This window comes from Zingiber officinale, chromosome 7A (assembly GCF_018446385.1).
Source record: "Zingiber officinale cultivar Zhangliang chromosome 7A, Zo_v1.1, whole genome shotgun sequence".
NCBI classification, from domain to species: Eukaryota; Viridiplantae; Streptophyta; class Magnoliopsida; order Zingiberales; family Zingiberaceae; genus Zingiber; species Zingiber officinale.
The window spans coordinates 37,940,314-37,966,677 of record NC_055998.1 but is presented as its reverse complement, the minus strand read 5'-3'; the positions used below and the strand labels follow the sequence as shown (position 1 = coordinate 37,966,677).

General features: G+C 36.6%; 1 protein-coding gene across 3 annotated transcripts in view; it reads left to right on the top strand.

The window, feature by feature from the left end:
* LOC122001337 (light-mediated development protein DET1-like) overlaps positions 1–1,960 on the top strand; it is a 32,292-nt gene extending 30,332 nt beyond the window's left edge. For all 3 annotated transcript variants that reach the window (XM_042556041.1, XM_042556042.1, XM_042556040.1), the window contains exon 11: positions 1,482–1,960. In XM_042556041.1, the coding sequence (XP_042411975.1) occupies positions 1,482–1,615 (134 nt within the window). In that variant the 3' untranslated portion in view covers positions 1,616–1,960. The remainder of the gene's footprint in view (positions 1–1,481) is intronic.
* Positions 1,961–26,364: the final 24,404 nt, after the last annotated feature.

Genomic DNA, 26,364 nt, shown 5'->3' with positions numbered 1-26,364 from the left:
TCAAGTCTAAATATTTCAATCCATATTCCATGCAAAAACTTGTTAAATTTGCATTCAAGTTCCTACTTCCTTTTGAGCAACAAATCCAAAAGATTTGCCATACTCACCTTGTTAACATCAGCATGGAAGAAAGTGTTCTTGGTATCCAAATGATGTAACAAGTAGCAATGTTACATCTAGTTTTAGAAAGAAAAAAATATGAAAGCAATCTTAGCTATAAGAGAGAATTTATACCTACTGTAAACACCATATATTATATGCATCCTTCTACCATCAGTCAATTTTTGATCCTGTCAACTTAACCATCAGAGGATAATTTTAACAGTAAACACCCATTTGCATCCAACTAGTTCTTGTATATCATTTGAGTGCAACATTACCATTTTATCCATCATAGGTCATCTCCAACTTGATTAAAATAATCTTTGATATAGTATGGAGAACTTTAAATAAAGCCGAAGAAAAAGTGGTAGTAGAATATTGTGGTGAAAAAGAAGAGATGGTTCATTTAAGAGTATTTTTTTTTCTTCTGGCAATTAGAATGCCAAAATTGGAGGTAGCATCTAGTGTTACATAGGGTTCTGATAATGCAATGAAATTCTAAGGAGCAGTTATAACAGGCTTGAGTTATGGCAAGAGAGTGGCAAAAAATATACAATAGAAGATGCTGGGGTAGATTCACGGAAGACGGATAAAATACCTCGGTTTTAAACACCAGTGCGTTAGCCATGTAGGTGAGATGGAGAAGAAATCGGCTAAAAACTGTCACATTAATTAAAAACGGTTTGATGTAACTCAGCAATAGCAATATTACCCTTACTGCAAAAGATAATAACCTCAAAAGGCACTTGAAAGATAAAATGGTGGTAACTTCTTTTTGCTTAGGATTAAGATATAGACAAAATAAATACATCTAAATGGACATAGTGAGAGGTAGCATATAGCTTCACAAGGACGCAGAGTACTCAAAGAACTTAACCATGAAGAATAAAAGAGAACGTACAATTTACACACGGGAACTCCAATATGGACTAATAATGTTTGTGCATACTTATTGATGTATAATTTCTTGATTCAATTTCTGCATATTTACCTATATACATATGTTGGTCTTCGGAATTTAGAGTAATATATGATTTACAGTGTTAGGACTGTGTTGCACTGTCTCTGCTACAAGCGTACAACTCTTCATGATACTGATAAGCTTTTTCTGCAAAACTTGTTAGTTCTTAGGATTTATGCTATTTCAAACTATGTTATACATATATAGGAACGCGATATAGCTTATGTATCCTTTGATGTATCTGGTTATTTGTTTTCAACAAATTACTCCATGAAACTGCTCTGAGAATTTTTCTGTGCAACAAAGTGATCATTCATGTCTTGGCGTGATAAACCATAGTCCATTGTACGGATCCTGCAAAACTGAATCAACGAGATCATTCTAACATGGACTTACTCCACAAAATCTTTTTATGTAGGAGTCGATTCCAGCAATGCAGACGGCAGGGCTAAGCGGTCTTCTTTTCTTTTCCATCCCTACTTGCCTCTCGTGCTTTCGATCCAACAAATTTACATGCAACCAACAGTGGTGAACATTCATGTGAGGCTGTGAACTACATGATCGCTTACCTCCCACAAACTCACTGGAACTCCACAGTGCTTTCAAAGCCGAACAGGTGAAATCTCTGCCCACATACGAATACGCTTTATTATTTAAAAGAGGGGAAGCAGTAGCCATTCATACGATTTACAAATTGTACGATATCTGGATCACGTCCATTGTGTAATTTCTAATAAACTTTTGTTTTGATTGAAAATTAGAAAGAAATAGCTTCATCTCATGATTTGCATGTAAACATACCAACTTGATTTTGTACTTCTGTTTTTTTTTTTTTGGATGGGCCAGCCACTTTATCTTTAGTTATTCTACTGTAACCTTTATTTTTGTGTGGGTTAATTTCTAAATTATATATATATATATATATATATATATATATATATATATATAGAGAGAGAGAGAGAGAGAGAGAGAGAGCGCTGATAGGTTAAGCGACGCTTCGTCCACAACCGTGAGCGAAATCCGATGTGTGTTATTTGACGTGGCTCAAATTTAATTTTTTTAATCATTCTCTCATTTGCATATAACAACTTTTCTCTCTTTCCTCTTAAATTAAAATAAACGTTTCTTTTTTATATGATTGCATGTAATAATCATTGTAGTGCTGATTTTTAAAAGTTGTAGCAGCTACTATACAATAATTGTTATATGTCGTATCAGCTACTACACAATAACTGTTATATGTTGTAGTAGTTATTGTATAGTTATTGCATTGTAGCAGCTATTGTGTTGTAGCTGCAACAACGTGTAACAGTTATTGTGTAGATATTATGTTGTAGTAGTTATTACATCGTTGTAGTAGCTGTTGCATCGTTGTAGCAGCTATTGTATTGTTGTAGCAGCTACTGTACAGTTGTATTATCCACTGTATAGTAACTATTACAAGTTGTACAACTACTGCATAGTTGTAGCAGCTGTTGTATAGTTGTAGCAGCTGCTGCACAGTTATAACAATTATTGCATAGTAATTGGTACAAGTTGTAACAACTATTATATAGTTGTAGCAGCTACTACATAGTAGCTGCTACAACGTTGTAACATCAGTATTACAATTATTGTTACATGTAATAATAAGAGAGAAGATAAAATTTTATTTTAATTTAAGAGGAAAGAAAGAAAAATTATTGCATGCAGATGAAATCGGGATTAAAAAAAATGAATTTTGGTTGCGTCAGATCACCTATGTTGGATGTCGCTCATGGTCACGTACATAGCGTCACTTAACATATCAATTATGTCTCTCTATATGTATGCATGTATATTAAATGGGTTAATTTTAAATTTTCAGACAGCATTTATTATTAATTATTTATTTTAAAATAATTTTAATTAATCAATCAACGGTAATTTAAATTATTCTTTAATATTAAATGGGGTTACTAAACTAACTATTCTTTTCTTGCAACGACTAATCCAGTTAAAGATAACACATTTCATAATATTATATATGTTAATTGAAATGTATGTTATACATCATTCGAAGCCAGTAAAAAAACTTGTAGCGATCTCTCGGAGATCTTGATTCTTCTTATTTGATGTCAATAGAGTGATTATGAAAAAAAAGCCCTCCAAATTTTACAAATCAAATTCTTGTTCTTGGATGTTCTTCCTTCGAAGAGAATTTGAGCCTTCCTCTCTTATATTCTCTCTTGTACTTGGACGAACCAATTCCTACACTGTTCTCTTCATATTGGGCAAAAAAGGCGATAACGCTCGCCCCCAGCGCTCCCGTGGACTTTGCCCAAGGCTATCACGAGGAGGGTTAATCATGGTAGCCGAAGGGGTTAAGGGCGTAGTAGGCTGAGGGACACGAGGATAAGGGATTTATGCCCTTGCTGCCGCCGTGATTCGAACCCATGTTCTCATTGGGTAAATTTCTACGTCCTAACCATTTCGGATAACCCCGTGGGACCTGTTCTCTTCATATTGCTTATAAAAAAAGAGGATAGGGAAAGAGTGGGGGCAACGTGTGCAACAATTTACAATTGCACACGCCCACTCCCACGATAACGTGTGATGCCACTGCACACGTTATCCACTACCTACATCTTCCATTCGCAAGTCAAATTATCAAGACTAATTACTCAAAAAATTAAATAAAAATTAAATCATAAAGACAATATAATAATCAAGTTACAAAAATTATACAAGAATATTTATTCCATATATTAGGGAAAATAGTTAATGTGATAGTAAGTATACCGAGCGTTTGATGTGAAGAAGATTATTATACCTTACATAGTCACTTAGAGCGATCAATGCTATTCAAATTGTTACACTTTACTTTGTCACTCTACCAAATGAATCAAAGACATTCATATCTTATCTTTATTCCAGATTAAGTTATATACATTAGTATGAAGATCTTTAGTCCCTCATAATAATAATTATGTCGAGAGCAAGTTCTATATTTCCAAATAATACAATTATTTACAATCATATTTTATATACTTAACAAAAAATATAACTGGTTCATTAGTGAATAAATGTTAAAGATATAAATATATCTTAATCTTTTTAGCTTGAATCTATTCATTCTAATCAGTTGTTTTTCTAGTTATGTTCCATACACCGAATCATCCATAGCCATAGGATACATGCTAAAGTAGCAGTTATTGATTAGACCTTGAAGTAAACAGCTAAATAGTCACTTAGGTTAAAACTAAGATTAACTTAAATCTCAAGGGTCTCACAAAGTAAAAAAGCACGGATCCATTCTTTTACTACCTTTATTGTCGTAGTAATATATGTAGTATGAATCACATGCTACAATGATATTCTTTACTAAAAAGAGTGCATGCTGTTCTCAAATTTAACATCCTATAGATTTTGATCTAGACATACCTAATGGCTAATCCTGAATTCAACTCATGAATTTAAATTTAGCTTCCAATAGGTTTAGTAAATGGTAGATACATTTACTTCAATCATTATTCATTCATAAATGATTTCATCTTGACACAATTATCAAGGCGACTTTAATTTATGAGTATGCCTCTAACTGTCTCACTTCTATTTATACTTAACAAATAGAGACGATTGTTCACGTGAGTGGACCAATCTCAACCTGTCACATGCTCACCAAGACTTTTATCCAAATGTAACAAAGATATTTACACTGAGTAGTTCATTACATTTTATATATCCAATTGTCTTTACAAAGTGTTACATTTTACGAAGTCTCAAAGACTTCACATATCCTTGAAATGATGACTCTTAAGTCAATAACTTAGTAAAAAGATCTGCAAACATAGCATGTGTAGGGACATACTCAAGAATTACTTTCCTTTTAGCCATAACATCCCTCACATAGTTATATTTTATAGCTATATGCTTACCCTTATTGTGATATTTGGGATCCTTCGAGAAAGCTACTTTAACTCGACTAGGGGTGTAATCGAGCCGAGCCGAACCGAGCCGAGCCGAGCCGAGCCGAACTCTTGGATGTTTGAGTTTGGCTCGTTTATAATCGAGCCTAGCTCGAGCTTTATTTAACGAATATATTCATGGCTCACAAGCTTATTCGAACTTTTATCGAGCATAAACGAGCTTAATAAATATAAATTATAAATTTAAATATTCATTAAAAACTAAATTATATATTTTAAAAAAATTATAATATTCTTGTTAAAATTTATAATTTTATTCTAATAAATAAATTTAATATATTTGTATATGTTTTTCATAGTAGAGTGTAAAATTTATAAATTCAATATCAAAACTATTATTATTTTTATTTAAAAGTTGATTTATGAGCTTAACGAACATGTTCGCGAGCTAATGAGCCGAATATTGTGAAGCTTGAGCTTGGTTTGTTTATCTTAACGAGCCTCATTAAACGAGTTTTTATCGAATCGAGTTTCGAATAGCTCACGAGCGGCTTGACTCATTTACACCCCTAAGCTTGACTGTCACAGTAGAAAGTTATTGGACTCCCACTATTCTTAGCAACCTTCAGATGCTTCAGGAACCTTCTTAGTAAGACTTTTTCTTGCACAACCGTTGAATATGCCACATATTCAGCTTCCATAATTGACAAAGTTATACAAGCATGTTTCTTGTTGTTCTATGAGATGACGCTATCATTCAACAAGAACGCATAGCCTGATGTAGATTTTCTATCATCCAGGTCTTCAACCCAATTTACATCTGAATAGCCTTTCAAACTCATATATAATTGTCACGCCGCGAGGGAGTCCATGCCAGAAGAAATTTCGGCAGTATCTCCCCTGTACGGGTGACAATCTGAAACTTCCTACAACATACTCATACTCGGCCAACACGGCCGGAACAATATATATTTGATAACATACCACGCAGTTTAATAGTAGACTAAACTAATGCATCGATAAGGAAAACCATCTCAAAAAATCCTACTCAACTACACCCATAAAGCTCAAAACTTATATCCTACTCAACTACACCCATAAAACACAAATCATAACGACGCAAATAAAATCAACTCACCTCTTCTGCCGTCCAGGCAGGCATGTAGCACAACATATCCAAATAAATATAAAAAGAAAACCCATCGACAAATAAAAGACCATACAATAATCCATAGAACAAAACTAGTACAAGTCTAAAACGTAGTCTATATAGCATCATAAGAAAAACCAAATGACCAAATAAATATCCTCGCGATCTGCAGGGGGACTAGCTATTGGAACTCTCCTGACAGCATCAACCTGAAAATAGTGATAACAACGAGGTGAGTCAACTCCTCAGCGGGTAACTACTGACATACATAGTAAGAAATAACCAATAACAATAATTATGCGTACAGTTTCCTGATATAGGAATGATAAATGCACACTGAAAGGAATAAAGAGTATCTATACTAACCAGGACATGGTAAATATGGATAATAGACCGAGAGGTATAGAAATCCTGTATGCATTGTCAAACATATGCATCCACCAAATATGCAGCATATAAGTGCAGCAAACATAAGCAATAAATGCATCAATGCGTATGATGCCAATGACATGTCCTAGTCACCCCTACTGCCAGTCAGCCGTCTCACACACGATGGTGAGATTGAGTGGATAAAGCTGTGACAACCGTGCACTCTGCTATCACTGCTCCTAAGTGACCGAGTGGACGGGATGCTGTCGGAGTACATCTATCCTCCTTACCCCCAAATCATAAGTGGGGGAGCACAATGCTCTCATCTCCCTGAGCCAGTCCAGAGGAGGGATCCCGATCCTGCTACTACGCTGCATCACACTACCCATGAGTGGACCAACGGAGCCCTTGACAGAGCAACCTGCTGCAACACACCCTGTCTGATAAAAACCATTAACCCATGAGTGGTTGTGTGTGACGATCCATGTAACTGGTGATGTGCTTAACAATAATGGAGCCGACTATCACACAGCATGCAATCATGCGAGATGGTGCATGACACTAAGCATACAAATCCTGACCATATCTACCTCCATAAAATATGTACCGAATATAAATGGATCAAATAAACAGATCTAGGTACACAGGTCAGAGAAGGTATTAAAACTAGGTCCTTCACATAATAAGGCATGATTATGTCACTACTTCTATAAGCATATAAAATCAGGTGGGTACTAACATGGAATGCATAACAAGTAAGAAAAACAAGCATGTAACAAGTATCCGGTAGTGACAAACTGATGCAAATAAGGAACATAATTATTACTATTTGTTAAAAATTACTATGCATATTAAATGACATATCTAAAAAGATAAGTCAAAGTACCCGCCTCTAATAGAAAGGTCCAATCCGGTCCAAATCCGACGTCGAGATACTCGTCTCGCGTCAAAGTCCTGTGTCACCAATATATATACATTTTTATTTAGTTATAACTCAAACGAATAGCTAAATAAAAATCCTTAAGAACAATTTAGGGAAAAATCCTAAACTATAAACCTCAACCTACCTAAATTAAATCCAACGGTTAATTAGGGTTAGTTACCTAATCCCCAATCAACCCATTAGATTAATAATCCGAACCTAAATCAATTCTAGTACAATTTATTCTTCACTTCACTGTACAACATTCTTACCTTAAGATACAACCGAGATACAAAGCTTACAGCCTTATAAGCCTCTGCTGACAGCTACCAAGAAGACCTTACTGATTCCCAACACCTCTTATCCAAGACTCCAATCAACTGAAAGAAAGAGAAGCCAAGAATCTGATCAGGGGAAGAACCAGCAATAGGATGATCCGACACCTCCCCGCCGCATCTACAGATCTGCAAATCCAGATCGTGCTAAACCAGTGACAAGCTGTGGCAGGGGTTAATAGGAAGGATAACAGGACAACTACACATCCTACCTTCTTGTAGCCGGAAAAGTGGCAACTGTCGGCTACACCTTGGCTGGCGTCGGCGATTAGGTGGACCCAATCTAGGGCACGGGGTGGCAATGCGCAGTGAAGTCGGTGTTGGCTGTGGTAGCTGGTGGAAACACAGGGGGAAGAAGGGAGAGTGGCACTATTGCTTCTGGTTCACGAGGGCATCACCGGTTGAGAAGAACTACTCCGGCACTGAAGAGGAATCGGGTGGAGCGACTCACAGAGAAGATGGACTGAACTGTCGACGTTAGGGCAGAGGGAAATCTTGGTCGACGGTGGCTCGAGCCCTAGGGCAGAGGAGCGAGGCTTCTGTGGGCGTCGACGCTGTTGTGTGGAGAAGGCGATGAGGAAATTAGGGCACGACGGTCGGCATCGGTGCGTAGATCAGAAGAGGGGAAGAAGTTCGGGAGAAGAAGAAGAGGCGAGAAGTGATCAGGCATGGGTTTTGTATGCTCGGGAAGAAGAAACCACCGTGTGCGGTTAGGGTAGAGATCGACGTGAGAGGAGGCTCGGCGTGAGGAAGCACCGGGTTAGGGCTCGGGCACGTGGGGGGAGAAGGAAAAGAATAAAAGAAAAAGGAAAAATTCAACTTTTCCTCGTTTAAATAGGGTAGCCTAAACAGGCTTTCCCGGAGCCCAATATTTGTCCCCGTAACCTACACCATACGGTCTCCGAAAAATTCTCAGAAAATTTCTAAAAATTTCAGAAATTTTTTAAAAATTTTAGAAAATTCCCTTATGGTTATTAGCCTTTTTTCGGTATTTTACAATAATCTTTGAAAACAAATACAATAATTTGTTGTCGTCTTTAGATATTTGAATATCCTTTTTACCACCTTTTAGTGTCTTGGTCCTGGGTTTGACTGGAAGCGACTGGCTAAGCCAACAACATAGCTGATGTTAAGATGTGTACACAATATAGTGTACATCAAACTACCAATAATACTGACATATAATTTTTTATTCATCTTGTCTATTTCCTTAGGAGTTTTGGGACTCATACTCTTGCTTAAAGCAATACCTTTTACAATAAGCATATGTTCTACATTGTAATTAGACATGCTGAAATGATGTAATATCTTATTTATATAAGACTTTTGTGACAGACCCAAAAGTCTTTTAGAACGATCTTTAATGATCTTCACCCATAAGATGTACTCAGCTTCTCCTATATCAGCTATATCAAATTGTGACGACAACTACTCTTGACATACCCTATGACATTTCCAACTATTAACATATCATCAACATATAATAGTAAAATAACTTACTTTTCTTTTTTTCTTTTCAGGAAAACACAATGATGCTCATTAATTATCTTGAAACCATAAGATAAAATAATTTTATTAAATCTTATGTTTCATTATCTTGACGTTTGTTTTAGCCCACGTATCGACTTTTTAAGTCTACATACTTTTTCCTCTTGGTATTTAGTAATGAAACCTCCTGGTTGAACCATATAGATTTCTTCGTTAGACATACTATTAAGGAAAGCGATTTTTACATCCATCTGATTTAATTTTAAGTCATAATGTGTTACAAAGACCAAAATAACTCATATTTTAATGAACATTGTAATGTAATGAGATAGTTTTGAGTTATTTTGGTGAACTTCTTTTCTCTATCACTAGTAGCATGAAGTGAGCATTGTATTGTAATGAGATAGATTTGAGTGTTGGCTTGATTTTAAGAATCTTATTTTCACTTTGCTTGAGCTTTAATAGTAGATAACTCTGAAATAGTTATGATTCATCTTATTTATCTAATACTTAGGTTTTCCTGGTGATTTCTTAGACTACATTTTGGTTAGAGGATGATGCTCATATCATATAAGCTTGTTTGAAAAGAATCTAAATATCCCTATGGTCATTAGTGCTACATCTAAAGCACCAAAAAAAGAGAAAAAAAAAATTCAAGTGTTGCACAAGCAATCACTTTGAGAAAAAAAAGAATAAGGGATATAAAAAAATAGTTTCGCAAGTGGAAACTAGCAAGTTACCCATTTGACATCGAGTTAGGTTACTGGGGAAATAAATGTTATGTTTCTCTTGATGTCGAGCACGTCTTTAAGACCTTGGGTAGACTAAGAAATATAAACCAAGTATGTGGCAGGTAAATGTCTATCGTTGGGAACATGAGGAAATCATTTGGGATGATGACTTGACTAGGACTAGGGATTGAAACTTGAAGAGTTTACATCACTTATTACATTTTGTACAAGAACTCATGGTTAGACCACTCTTAGATTACTCTACAATTTTTTCTCATCAATAAAACTAGTAGATAAAATTTGATTGATTTACTAGAGATTATAATGCAATATATTAGCACATGTATCTAGATTGCGGTAGTTTGCTTGACGACGAGTAAAAGTTTAAGTCTAGGGGATATGATGTGCGTAGAACATATCTATTTTTATATATGTTTTAATGCATATTCACTTGCTTTCTTTGTATTTGTTCAATGCATTGTTACTCTTATTTGTCATATTTTCAGCATAATTACACTCTTTGTCGGAGATTTGTTTTTGTTTGGTTTTTTGTCAATAGGATGCACTTTTGGAGTGAAAACGGTGCGAAATGTGCTTCGGAGAGACACAGAGCAGAGTTTCGGCCGTGTTATTTTACATGACCATGTCCCTTCTCCCATGAGCAAGCAACACAGGACCGTGCCAAAAGGCACGACCGTGCCATTCATCCAGAGAAGAGGAAGACTTTGGTCGTGTGTTTTCACACGGCCACGCCATTCGTCTAGAGAAGAGAAAGACTCTATCCGTGTATTTTCACATGGCCATGTCAGGCAAGCAGAGCAGAGTAAAGCCATGGTCGTGCCAAAAGATATGATCGTACCTCCCAAATAAAATATTCATATTATTAATTAGAATTGAGTCGTGCCAAAAGACATGATCGCACCTCCCAAATAAAATATTCATATTATTAATTAGAATTGAGTGCCCTTTATCGAGAATAAACTAATTTGAAAATAATTTCCCAAATACAAATATTTTATATAAATAAGTTACCTTAAATTTCTATATTTATAAAATAGAATAAATTAATTTTTTTAATCAAATCATTCATCTTTTGTAATAAATTCAGTTAAAGTCAATTTAAATATTTATTTTATTCCTATCTTTTATTCTTAAGAAACAAATTATCTAAACCAATTGAGGCATTCAAATGATCCAAAATTTCATGTTTTTCCGTCATTTCATGATGTATAATCATTTTAAGTCTAAAAATTAATGGTACCATTAATAATAATAATAATAATAATAATAATAATAATAATAATTATTATTATTATTAGATTAACACTCTTTTCAGAGCCGTAACTTCCATGAGGTCAGAGAGGCAATCGCCTGAGGGCCCAGCCCAATGAAGGACCCATTTTTTTTATTATACAAAAAAAAAAAGACATGGACCCTAAATGACCGACCTATTCTCACGGCTCTGAGGCATACACTAACGCATGACTCTTCTTTGCATGCAATTTCTTATCTAGTGTTGCACTTCTTTGCACACGATTTCTTCTTAACGTTCTTTCTACCAAGGCACGAATTCATTGAACAAGAGGTAATCATAATCTTTTTCTTCGACCATCTTCTTCGTCTTGCAACACGCGACACCAATTGTATCCTAATCGTGCAACAACGGTTGTTTGTGTGCCTAATCGAGTCGATTCTCGCAGTGGCTATCTCATGCGACGTGGGCTGCCAGTTGACTTTTGCTCGTGTGACCTAATTCCGTACGTGGTGGCTGTCGCACGTTACCCTGGTCGCTTGTGCGAACTACGACCTAATTGCATGGTGGTTACTGTTTGTCGCCTTGCTACTGACTACAGTTACCGCATTTGTCTCAATGTTACGAGATACACTAAATGGACTATCAATGTTATCGATTGAAAAGGAAATAGTCTGGCAATTGGATTATGCAAATTTGATTAAATATCTCTAAAACAGCTTGATGAGTAGTGTTTATATAATTATTTTAAATATTTATTAACTTTTTATTGATATAGTATATTTATTTTTAGTTTATTTATGTATTTATTATATATATTATTTGTAAATTAAATTTTATCATTATTTACCGCATCAAGAGGGTCACTTTTAGTATGCGCTTCAAGCCCCGTTGAACATAGGTACAGCTCTGACTCTTTTTTAACAAACTATTCAATTAGGTTGGAGGCCAACTGTCGTAACATATTAGAGCTACAAAAGATAGTTAAATGGAACTATTTAAAAAAAGGGCAAATTCTGAATGGGGCATATGAAATTTCAGAAATTTCAAAAGGCACACCAATATTTCATTATTTCCAAAATGCCCACCAAATTATAATTTTACCGTTGTATGAAGATTTTTTTTCTCTCTTTCTGTATGCATTCAACTTCTCTTTCTTATTTTCTTTTTCCTCCTAAATTACATTAATTTAAACACTATTTAAACTTTAATAATAACCCTCTAAATTTATTTATTTTTAATTTTATAAATTTAATAAAAAATTGAAATATATAAAAAAAAGGTTAATAAAATATTAAAATATTTTTTCTTGATTTTTAATATCTTCAATTTTTAATATGTAATTATAAAAGAGTAAAAAAAATAACAAGCATTGATTTTACTAATAAAAATAAATAAATTTAAAAAAAATATGGAACCGCCACATCAGCGGCCCCCATAGAGCCGGTCCCACGGATATGGAGGGAGGTAAATGCAGGTACACAGGTGGAAAGTGCATAGCGGAGACGTTAACCCCAGGCAGTGACACCCCGGGGACCACAGAACCATGCACTCCCCATCTGTGCTACGCCCTGGGGACCAAAAAAAAAAAAAAAAAATTAAAGGATTAATGGGGCGTGAGGCAACAATCATGAGGAAAGTATGCGACAGAGATATAGGATATGGGGTGAAAGGGGGCGCGATTATGGTTGGGGGTGTAAGTCGCGATAGAGGAGGCCGCGCTTGCATACGATCGTGTCTTCCGCATCCATGATGCCCGAGCGGTCCTCAACTTCCCGCTGCGAATTTGCGGCATTGCGACGATAGAGATAGAGGAGGTGACGGAAAGAGCAGGAGCATTAATGTAACCCAAGACAGAGCCAACCAGGCTGATCTTATAACTGAGCTGATCTCTTCTTTCTCCCGTCACTATGACCTTCTTCTCAATATGATCAACTACGTCGTTTGCCCAGAGTTAAGCCCTGGTACACTATAATGTGGCTTTGTCATATTAAATGTATCAGGGTTGATGAGCATCAGCGAGGAATTATAGAGAAAGATATCTGTTCTGATGGTGGATGATGAACACCTAAATATTATTGATAAAATAATATTATTTTTTAAAGACTATTATATAAAATTATTTAATTTTTTTTGTTAAAATATTGTATTTATTTATTTATTTCTGAATTCTAATTGTAATATTAATTAATGAGTGACCACCAACGGAAGCAAAAAGTTGCTAGGTTATCTTGAAAATATAGTTGGGTAAAAATGAAAAGGTAAATTCTGACGTTTCTTTTTTATTTATTATTAAAATACATTCCATTCTATTATAATTCATTTTTATTCTAAAAATATTTTTAATTTTATTATTATAACTTTGCTATACAATTGCAGTCACTGTTATAATATATATATATATATATATATATTACAATATATAACTGTTTCATTATAATATTGACGAGAGATAAAATATATACGCTATAATATAATATTATTAGTATTATCAGAATTGAGTATCCTTATAACAGTTATCGGGAATAAACTAATTTAAAAATAATATCCCAAGCACAAATATTTTATATAAATAAATTACCTTAAATTTCTATTTTTAGAAACTAGAATAAATTTACTATTTTTATTTTTTTATCATATCATTCATCTTTTGTAATAAATTCAATTAAAGTCAATTTAAATACACTACAAGAAAATTGAGATTTAACAACACTTAAAAGACAACATTTTTTTTTTAAAAAGCGTTGTCTTTTTTATTTTTACAATATTTTTAGTGAAAAACGTTGTTTATCTCTTTATTTTCTTACTAATAGACAACGTTTTTTTAAAACCCGTTGTCTATTAATAATTTTTATAGGTCACAGACAACGTTTTTTTGAAAAGTGTTATCTATTAGTATTTTTTTAGTGTCTACGACAATGATTTTTAACAAGCGTTATCTATTGTTAAGTTCTCATCTAAATTTGGGATGATATGAACCGTTGGATCAAGGAGTAGAAAAGTCCTAGATTTCACTCAGTACCCACTTATCTCTCGAATACCTCCCGAACCTCTCTCATGCGTCTTCAGTCTCCTCCCGAACCCCTCTCACGCGATGGCAACAAAAACCTCTATCTCCGCTGAAACCCCTCCTCAAAAACTTTCCATGTGAAAACCTCCATCTCCGTCCAAGACCTAGACTCCATGCAAAACCTGCATCCGCGCTGCCCGTGACCAAGCCTCCTCCATCGAGGTCATGAACTACCTCACCACGACCAGACGTCACTGAGATCTTCCCCTGCCACGACCAGCTCATGAACTACCTCAAATCTTATGCATGCCACTTCGACCTACTCCGCCGTATCAAGTTCCACTCTAGTGTGGTATTGATAGACCTCGTTGGGACGTTCGAAGAGGAGATCGCCGTATAGGACCTCTGGACTGGCGTCGCCAAGGGAGAATGGCACCTCACCGAGCAGCTATAAGGGTGATCCCTCCACCGAGGTAAGATCCCCAAACCGATTCTCTTGATGCTCATACCTGTCTCCAATTTCAGCAATTGAACTTCAATCTCATCAAATCCCTAGATCTATTGGGTGGATTTCTTGATTGTGTGCAACGGAAGGTTAAGCAATGCCCCAAATTTCCCCAATTTTGCGCGATGGGGTGTAGCTTAGGTGTTCGATGGAATGACTATGCACTCGATGGAGTACTTCGACATGGACGACATCGGTGCTACCACTCACATGTGAGGAAAGCGAGTCACCGTCGTCGGCTCAGGGAAGACAACGTTGTTAGTTAGAGCCCTAGAACCAATCATATGATGATTGTTATATGGACTCGATGTATCATATTCCTATATACTTATAAAGACATTTCTTTATGGTTATTATACTTACTTGTATTAGTGACAAATAACTAAGTGTAATAGCGTCCTTGAGTAGAAGGTTCTTATCTATATCAATCGATTGGTTGAATCGATAGTGAGATGATATAGAGAACACTACTCTTAATCATTCCTAGTCAAGTATTAATATTTAGGGACAATGTTAATGCGCTGAGACTAGCATGTAGGTCAACTCGATGACTTGATCTCACAAGTCATGGATATAGAGATATCAAGTTGACACATGAGTATGCATTGAAGAATGTATACTGAATGACCCACCATGAGAAAGTATCATGGATTGTTATACGAGTGTCATATACTTTCTCATGTGACTATTAGTATAACTATCAGTCCTTGGACCTGAAGTCACCATGGTTCCCTACATAAGGAGTTACATACTTTGGCTTCGTTAAACGTCACCCGTAACTGGGTGGACTATAAAAGCGATTACTGGGTATGTAACAAATTATGCGGAGGGATGTGAGTGATGTAGATGAGATCTATCCCTCCTATATGACGGGAGTAACATCATGATTCTTGATAGAGTGAGACCACTAAGTGCATGGCCATGCCCAAATGAGTCAATATGAGATATTGAGCTCATTTGATTAGAGTGAGTCTACTTGGAGTTCGAGATATAAATTGATTAGAGGATGACACGGTCTATGCCTCAGTTGATTAATTTAGATGTCTAGGATAGAAGGATATTATCATATATTGTGAGAGTCACAATTAATAGTCACAAAGGTGATGTTGGATCTTAACATTCTTGTAACTTGGGTAGTAATGATGTGTTGCTAGATACTGCTCTTTACTTATGTTTCTAAATGAGTTTAGGAGCATTGCTAACGTTATAAGAACCTATAGGGTCACACACAAAGGGCAATTAGATGGAGATTAGGTTCATATGATAGACCAAGAGGATTAGGTTCATATGATGAACCATATTTGATTAAGAGTAATCCAAATTAGACTAATTGAGTTGAACTCAATTTGATTCATGTGTTGAATGAGTCTAATTTAGATTATGACTCATTGAATCAATTTAATTCAATGAATAGAGATTTATTAAATCAAATTGACTTGAATCAATGGTTAGATTTGATCAATCATGAGAGATAAATGGGTTAAGTTTGACTTAACTTGAGAGGGAAGATGAAGGGTCAAGTTTGACTTGACCAAATGCCACCTCATTGTGACTTGGTATGGGGCCGACCAATGATGGTGTTCCACATCATCATGGCCACATAATTGTGTGCCACCTCATGAGGGAGACCAAGAGCCATGACTCTTGGTATTATATGGAGGTATATAACCTCTCATAAGGTGGCCTGCCACTTAATGGTGATGTGAAGCAATCAAGTGCTCATTCAAGAGATCATCTTCTTCCTCCTCTCTTCTCATCTCTCCCTCTCCTCCATTGCCGAGCCACCCAAGAGTGCTAGCACACTCTAAGTGGTTTTTCTTTACCTTTTGTCCGTGTGGATACTTGTAGAGGAGTGTTCACTTGATACTTTTCGAGATCCGATACCTTTTGGACGAGCGGGATAAGCGAAGGGCTTTGCTACAAAGGTATAATCTCTACCATGTAGATCTAGTGTAGATCTAGGAGAAAACTATGTATATGTTAATTTTTATCTTCGCACGGATCCGTGGCAAGAACTTCGGGATTTCCGCAATACAAAAAGCGGTTTTTGCGGCTCGAAAGTTGCTACAGTGGTATCAGAGCACGTGCGAAGCATATACTAGTTTTATTTGCATTTTATTGGATATTTGCAGATCTATAAATTTATGTAGATTTACTAAATTTCAACATTTTTATGAGTATTTTCCTCTTGGGCGCAAAATAACAAGTGTATAGTCACTTGGAGGTTTCAGCCACTAAGAAAAATTTTCGCAAACGAGTTGGTCTCGACCAAATCGGCGATCTAAATGATTTTAGGTACTGTAAGGTCTATGTAACACTCACAAAATTAATTTTGTGAGTAGGGGTGCTGCCCCAGGGGAATTGTTACTTGACCTCGGCCAAAAAATCAACAAACTAGACCGCTACGAAATTGCGGCTCATAAATGGTTATTAGAATGGTAGTAAATTTATAAAAATTAATGAAAATACATATTTTGAATATGTGTGTGATGTGTTCATGGTTATGGCCCAAAAGACCCAATATGATTGAAAATTGTGTGTTGTAATTCATAATACGGCCTGCAAGCCTTCAGTTGGTTGTGCGTGTTGTATTTTGTTACACGACCTGTGTGTCGTGCCCTCTTTCTTTTAATATTCCTGTTGTAAAATAGTTTTAGACTCGAATGTAACTCGAGTTTCACTTTTGTAATGTACAATTGAAGATTGAGTTACAAGAAGGGAGCCGATAACACAAGGTGGTCAAATGAAGACCTTAGAGAAGGTGCTATCCCTAGGTTGACCATTTGATCTTCTCTTTGGCTAGAGAGGATCGTAGTAGGGCCATAACCATGTCACATTATTTTTGAATAGTGATATATTCTGTGTGTATGTGATGCATGCTATTGTAGGGTAATTAGTGCCTTGATGAGTATATGATACACATTACCAATTAGATTAGATCTTAATCGAGTCAACTCGAAATGCCTACCATGTTTTGATACCCATCACTACCTCGATCATTTGTTGTTGTTGAATCTGCCAAAGCAGAGTAACGCATATTATCTTGGTAGGGTGCGGAGGGATAATCTTGGTCTCGCCTATCAAAGCTTGGGTGAGTACAAACTCAATTAGATTGAGTATAACTAGTTAACTCAATTTGATTGGGTATAACTATAAGCATTTTCCAACGGTTGGAAGATAGGATAAAAATCACATTTATACTAAATCTTGGGCGATTTAGCCAAAGCTAACTCAAGCTTTAGTAAAAATGAGGATCTTGATTCTATAAACAAGAGTTGCATAGAGATGTAATTGATAATTAGTTATCTACCGATTATACTAAATCTTGGGCAATTTAGCTAAAGTTAACTCAAGGCGTAGTATGATGTGGATCTTGTCCCGCGTGAATTATATCTCATTAGTATGAATCTAGTAGTGTGGTTTGACCACATCTATAACTTGATTCTACAAAAGCTCTATAATTCAGTTGGAGCATCATTTAGTTAAAGGCCTAATTAAATGATAAATGGAATATGATATTTACTTTCTGCATTATTTCTGTTGTAGATTGCCATGTCGACAAACATGAACACCTTCTCCCTGCATTCTGTCCTTGACAAGGACAAGCTCAATGAAGCTAATTTCCTAGACTGGTACAAGAATCTGAGAATCGTTCTCACACAAGAAAGAAAACTGTACGTCCTGGAGCAACCCATTCCCGAGGCACCTCCTGCCACTGCCACACGAGCTGACCGAGATGCTTATAAGAAGCATCAAGATGATGCATTAGATGTGTCATGCCTCATGCTCGCGACCATGAACTCTGAGCTTCAGAAGCAACACGAGTTGATGTCTGCTTATGATATGGTTGAACATATTCGTCAACTATATCAAGGACAAGCGAGGCACGAGAGATTCGAGATCTCCAAGGCACTGTTTCAGTGCAAGATGCAAGATGAGACTCCCGTAGGTCCATATGTGCTCAAGATGATTGGGTACATAGAAAACCTAAAGAGGCTGAGATTTCCACTTGGCCAAGAACTGGCCACTAACTTGATCTTGCAATCCTTGCCAGAGAGCTACAGTCAATTTGTAATGAATTACAACATGAACGAAATTGACAAGCCACTGCCTGAGCTGCTAAGCATGTTAAGACCTGCTGAGCTCAACCTTAAGAAGGTAAAGCCCGACTCCATTTTGATGGTGCAAAAACATAAAGGCAAGGGCAAACCTAAAGGTAAGGGAAAGTTCCAAGTCAAGGGCAAAGGCAAGGTAATGAAACCTAAAGGAGGGGTTGCCAAGGATTCTACCTGCTTCCACTGCGGTTAGACCGGGCATAGGAAGAGGAACTGCAATGTATATCTGGAAGATCTTAAGAAGAAGAGGAGTGAGACTTCTACTTCAGGTATATATGTTATAGAAGTCCATCTATTTATTTCTACATCGTGGGTATTGGATATCGGATGTGTTTCTCATATTTGTACTAATGTGAAGGCGCTGAGAAATAGCAGGGCATTGACGAAGGGCGAGGTGGACCTACAAGTAGGCAATGGAGCACGGGTTGCTGTTGTTGCTGTAGGAACCTACTATCTATCTCTGCCCTCGGGGCTTGTACTAGAATTAGATGAATGTTGTTATGTGCTTGCTCTCACAAAGAACATCATTTCAGTTTCTTGTTTAGACAAGAAAGACTTTTCATTTATAATAAAGAACAAATGTTGTTCTGTTAATTTAAATGATATGTTCTATTATAGTGCACCTCTGATAAACGGACTCTACATTCTAGACTTAGAGAACCCCATCTATAATATAAATACCAAAAGGTTCAAGTCAAATGGATTGAACCGAACCTATTTCTGGCATTGTCGCTTAGGTCATATAAATGATAATCGCTTATCCCAACTCCATAAAGATGGTTTGCTGGATTCATTTGATTTTGAATCATATGAGACATGCGAGTCATGCCTACTGGTCAAGATGACCAAGACTCCCTTTAGTGGACACAACGAAAGAGCAACTGACTTGTTAGGACTTATACATAGTGATGTATGTAGCCCTTTCAATGTCACTGCCAGAGGTGGTTATAGGTACTTCATTACATTTACTGATGATTTCAGTAGATATGGTTATGTGTATCTGATGACACATAAGTCACAATCCTTTGAAAAGTTCAAAGAATTCAAAAATGAAGTACAAAACTAGCTAGGCAAGAGTATTAAAATACTTCGATCAGATCGAGGTGGTGAATACCTTAGCCATGAGTTTCGTGACTATCTAGCTGAGTGTGGGATTCTATCCCAAGTCACTCCTCCTGGAACACCACAGTGGAATAGTGTATCCGAAAGGAGGAATCATACCCTATTAGATATGGTACGATCTATGATGAGTCACACAGATCTTCCTATATCCTTTTGGGGATATACTCTAGACACAGCAGCCTTCACACTTAACCGTGTTCCATCCAAAAGCTGTGATAAAGACACCATATAGGATATGGACTGGGAGAGATGTTCAGGTGTCTTTTATGAGAATTCGGGGTTGTGAGGTTTACGTTCGACGTCAAGTCTCGACCAAACTAGGACCCAAATTCGACAAGTGCTATTTTATTGGATATCCCAAGGAAACGAAGGGATATTACTTCTACATTCCCAGTCAACACAAAGTATTTGTGGCTAAGACTGGGGTATTTCTAGAAAGGGACTTTGTTTGTAGAAAAATTAGTGGGAGTACGTTCGATCTTGAAGAAATTCAAGATATAGACCATAGCATTGAGGCCTTGATGGAAGTTGAACTGGAACCATAAAATGTTGTGGATGATGAGATTGTTCCACAAAGAGTTGAAGAACAACAACTAGTTCAAGTAGACCTACCTCTTCGCAGGTCTGATAGGGTACGTCGTCAGCCTGAGAGATGCTCATTTCTCATGTCTGACCATGATGACGTTATGCCCGTTGAGAATGAGCCTACCTCCTATTAGGAAGCGTGATGAGACCAGATTCTGAGTCATGGCTAGAGGCCATGGGATCTGAGATGGAATCCATGTACACCAACCAAGTATGGACTTTGATTAATCCACCTGAAGGCGTCAAACCCATTGGGTGTAAGTGGGTCTTTAAGAGAAAGACTGACATGGATGGACTTATAACCTATAAGGGTCGTTTGGTAGCTAAAGGTTTCAAGCAAATTCATGGTATTGACTATGATGAAACCTTTTCTCCAGTAGCGATATTTAAGTCCATTCAGATTATGCTTGCTATTGCAGCATACCACGATTATGAGATCTGGCAGATGGATGTCAAAACCACGTTTCTGAATGGAAACACTACAACAAAAACCCTCATAGACATCGATTTTCCACCGATGTCTATTACATTTTCGACCGATGTCTATGAAGGCGATGTAAAAGGTCTGCCATTTTAGACATCGAGTTATAACCGATGTAGTATAACTTAACGACATCGGGTGTAAAACCAATGTAATATTATATGTTAATAACAACAGTTTTGGCAGCGGTATACAACCGATGTAATATTAGTTAATGACACCGGTTTTACAGCGGTGAAAAACCGATGTAATATCAGTATTGTTTAACGATACAAATTCGATTTTCGAAATAGTGAAAAACCAATATTATCACCAAGCAAATCATAAAATTAAGTTAATATTATTAATTCACTAAGAAAATCACAAATAAAAATGCACCGATGTATCTAAACACACCAAGTCAATATCCATATAACCAACACATAAATATTCTTCTTACAACATAAAAAGATAATAGATATTGTGCACATCAAGTCAATATCCATAATTACACATAACTATTTTTCTTACAACATCAAATGGTAATAGATAGTACACAAATATTCTTCTTACCGGTGCCAACGTTATTCTTCTTGCTCTGTGCAGAGATTTAACTAAATCTTCCCTAGTGTTCTCTTCCCCTTCAGCCACTCATATTTCCAGCTTTGAAATAGCACTCGGTAAACGTCTGATTACAGAATCCCTGGAAATTCAAAGACTGGATTGCTCTGTCTCCATCTCGAAGCCACATAAGATCATCTCTCCCACCTAAACATATAGGTGACAGAAGTGAGATGGCAGTAACAAGGAGTTCATACCTGTTTAGTTAAGATTCTGCAAGCAAACATGATATGTACCATGTAGTGAGGGCAAGTCAGAAGGCCAAGGGCGCTTGAGCCTAAGTGGAAAGGAAGATGGATACATTGGAAACGTTGTTAAAGGCTCAATCTCCCAAAGAGAGACTCTTGGCTGCCTCTCTCCAGAAGTTGACTCATCCCAGCCAACCTACAAGAAAAGCCAGATTCAGTTTCAAGAGGAAGTGGCAAATTAAGAACATAGCGGTGGCATTCAAGAAACATTAATGGATTGCAACACTTTTACATGTTACTATAAAAGTCAGAAAATGGTTATTACATGGTAGGTTTGCTGAAGAGGAAAGTCAGAAAACTTCAGTATATATGCCTTCACAGAGCACCAATATGAATTTGGCCATCGGACAGGATCTAGATCACTTATCCCTGTGACAGTGCCCATATATCTAATAATAAAAGGACAAGACAATTAGAAGCTACTGTGCATTAAAAAGCCTATGACAAACTAATATAGATGCTTTTAATGTAAATAGGGGAAAGCAATACTCAATTGCACATCAGATAGCTAATGGATGTTCCAACAACAAAAAGAAAAATGTAACTCAGGAATGAGAAATGCTACAGTACCAACCTGCGCACACTGTACTCCTCAATTTTAAATAGCATTCTAAAACGCATGCCGATGGAAACACGGGTGTGATATACTGCTTTGACATACTTATCTAGAGGGATGACAAACTCTGAAGGGCTTGCCCTGATAGCAAAGATCATGCTCAGAGTTATAGCTCCTACAACAATAAAGGCAAAATTGTGCTGAAGCAATTACCCAAATTGAGTCTACAACTCCATTGATTGAACCAAACAAAAAGAGATGGTCAAATCGACTCTTTCTCTAAAAGCTTTCTTTTTAGATCTTTCAGAGCATGAACTACTTCTGGTTCTAAATTGTGTTGAAGTAATTTTCCTTGCATGGAAGTTGACCTGGCAGAATCAAATAAATGAATAACAGCAACTGATGGTCAATTATTTTTAGAACAGCTTGACACATGTGAATCTAATAATCAGTTTCTATTCATAGAACACAGCAATTAAGGCTCTTTATTCAAGCTTCTTCAACAATTCAAATGCTTGATCTAGTCTTCCTAAATAGAAGTTATCCTTTGCCTTCAGGAGCCAACGCCAGCGATATAGAAGAAAAAAAATACTACAAAAGTTGCTAAAAGCCTAGAAAGAATGACATCCACTCATTACTTTGTTGTCTCAAACTCTATATCGAGCATTGGTCTTCAAGGAACAAGCCCAAGGTTCCGCATCACTAAAAACGCATTGCATAAGATACAACAATATTAAAACAAACTGGGTTTTTAGAATAATGTAAAGGGAACAACAACACCGGAACAATGCAGAGGGATTTTGGATGTCAACCTGGAGTGTCGGAGTGTCTGTGCTTGAATTTGTGTTAAAAGGGTTATCTCTCACAGGCAACTCAATTTTGCCCATAGAATCACACGAATTTTGAAGAAGTATCAATAAAGAACTTACCATAAATCTATGTGGTTAGTGACAAATTTGTTAAGCACAGCACATTGCTAACATGATGTGAGGAATTAATATTTATACAGTGCAGAAACCATGTCAAAGACCCCATCCTAGAATTTCATACAATATTAGCAACAAGAATAACATTTCTGAAGCTAACATCAATGTGTATACAATAAGTAGATGACCACTTTTTGTGTGATTGTTGCTTAATTTTAGCCAAACAAGGGACTATAACTCATACTCATAAATCTACACGGCTCAAGCATAACTAAGCAGATCCAACACTAAGTTTTATAAAACAAAGTAGCTTCAAAATGGGTGCCAACGCAGAATATATTTGTTGGTTTCTTCAGCAAGCTCCATTCGACTAATAGTGACTTAAATGAAACATTTCGATCATCCATGCACCAGCATACCTAGGTCATTGTTGTTCATGTCTTTCTTCCAACAGCATACTCTCGATTAGTTGTGAGAACCAAATCATCAAAAATCAGTAGGTAACTCTTTCTTCCAAATATGTTACAATATAGTTAATTATTATGGTTCATATATGGCTAGAATGAGCCAACAGCAAAGCAGAAATACATATTTTTTCCTTTTTCAAATTACTCAAACACTTTTATGTATATCTTAGACACTGAGTGGATTCTTTATATACTTGGACCCTTCAATTAGGTAAAAATGTAATTTGCAAGAGAAACTAAGTATGACGATTATAAGTAAGGTGACTCACTGGTCAGATGCATAAGGGGCAAGAAACACAAAAGTTAATCTCCTTGCACCTTTCTCATAATTACAACTATTATTAATTTATGATCAACAAAAAGGATTTTGAGCCAGAAACATAGAAATTACATAAGCATAATGAATCGCACCATCCTTATAATTATAATATCAAAATAGAAAAAAAAAACACCTTTCCTCTTTCTCAAAAATGCACATGATTGAAGAAATTATGAAGAATAAAGAAACATAGAAATAGTTGAAGTTTACACAAGATGATGCGCATATACAAAAATGGAACATAAACCAAAAACACAAGGAGAAAGTGGAAAAAAGGGGGAATACATAAACCAAAAACACAAGGAAAATAAATAAAAAGCACATACCACGTATTGGAACAACTAGATCCAAATACATTATCAAAGTTATATCTTCTTTCTTTAGTCCGATTTTGTATGAGGTCAAGACAGTCCTTTGACATGTCAAGACCTAAGACAATTAAGCTCTGTAAAGTAAGAAACAATCATCTCACGACTAGACTCTAGAGAGAAAATTTTACTTGACAAAGAATAGGGAAAATATAAATAATCTGTTGTTAATACCTTATCATCCATAACTTGAATAATATGCATGCACTGCTTTTGTTCTACTTCAGTCAATGGCCTACATTTTACTGCCACCTACACAAAGAAACTAGAATGTGGCATTATAGTAACTCTTTTGAAAAATTATCAAACTTTTACTAAATTGAAAGGGATACCAATAAACTTGTAGTCCTTTTTGATGATGAAGCTCTAATGCTTGGCATTGCTGATCAAGTTTCACCAGGAGTAACCTCTACTAAAATAATTATGATACACATTTGAAATCTCAAATGTTTATTTTTTGACAATTTACAAACTTGTTCACCTTCTCCGATACTATCTGCTAGTCTTGTCATTAAACAAAGCTTCGATACTTGTCCAATTGTAGCCAAAGCCAACCAAGGATTGTTGCATGTCAGTATAGAAATTGTTCTATCAAACTCAAACAAGATCTAAAAGAAGAAACCAATATTGTAAACTAACTTATCAGTCCTGTGCAGAGAAATATTCTCCCATAGTAAATCATCCTCCTACAAGAAATCAAGATCCAATTGCTCAAAATCTCAATTTTGCAACGACATCAGCATACCAACAACCAAAAAGATGGGAATTTGGGACCTGAGGCCTGAGGTATCCAAGTTACGATATGTCGATCCTTCTTCGAGGGGGCAGCCGATGAAGGGGGTTCTTGTCAAGGAGGTCGGCCATAAGGTTCCACGCGTAGGGTGAGTGTTGGTCGCTAAGGTAGAGGGATCTTGCCCAATGGAAGAAGTGACGACAACACCTGGCTGGGAGTAAGAGAACTTGAGCACGACCTCCACATCCTGCGAGGAGACACGGACGCCAGTGTTATCAAGGGCACGATCGACTGAGGAAGGGGTGGAGGAAGTGAGGATCTCGAAGAGAAAAGAAACAGAGGCTTGATGAGGAGGAGGAGAAGTAGCGGAGGCGAGCAAAGCAGAGGAGGGAGAGGGAGGTGGGTGGTGGATTGACCAGGAGCGGAGGAGGGAGAGGGAGGAGGGTGATGAGAATTAGGGATTGAGGGTTTGTCGGGCGAGTGAAAAAGTTACGGAGGGAAGAGTGAAGTGTATACGGTGGACGACGCTCTAGGTTTAGGTTTGGAGGGAAGAGTGAAGTGTTATAAATTTTGGCTAAGTATTGGTAGAAAAATTAAATAATTTTATTTTGGTTCATTGACACCGGGTTTTAAAATCGCTGTTAAAATCGGTGTCTATTAACGGAAAAAAGATGCTCATAGATATTGCCTAAAAAACCGATGTCTATGAGCGAAAATCTGTGCTCATAGACACCGATTTTTGGAAAAACCGGTGTAAAATACTCAAAGACATCGGTTTTTGCTTAAAACTGATGTTGTTCCACCGATGTCTATGAGGGTTTTTCTTGTAGTGAAACTTGCTCGAGGATGTGTACATGACACAACCTGAGGGTTTTGTAGATTCACAGCATACTGGAATAGTATGCAAGCTGTATAACTCCATTTATGGACTAAAGCAAGCTTCTCGGGGCTGGAATCTTCGATTCGATGATGTGATCAAACAGTTTGATTTCATCAAGAATGAAGATGAGCCCTGTGTCTACAAGAAGGTTGTTGGGAATACAGTTGTCTTCCTTGTATTGTATGTGGATGACAAACTACTCATTGGAAATGACATCCCTTTGTTGCAGTCTGTAAAGACTTGGCTGGGGAA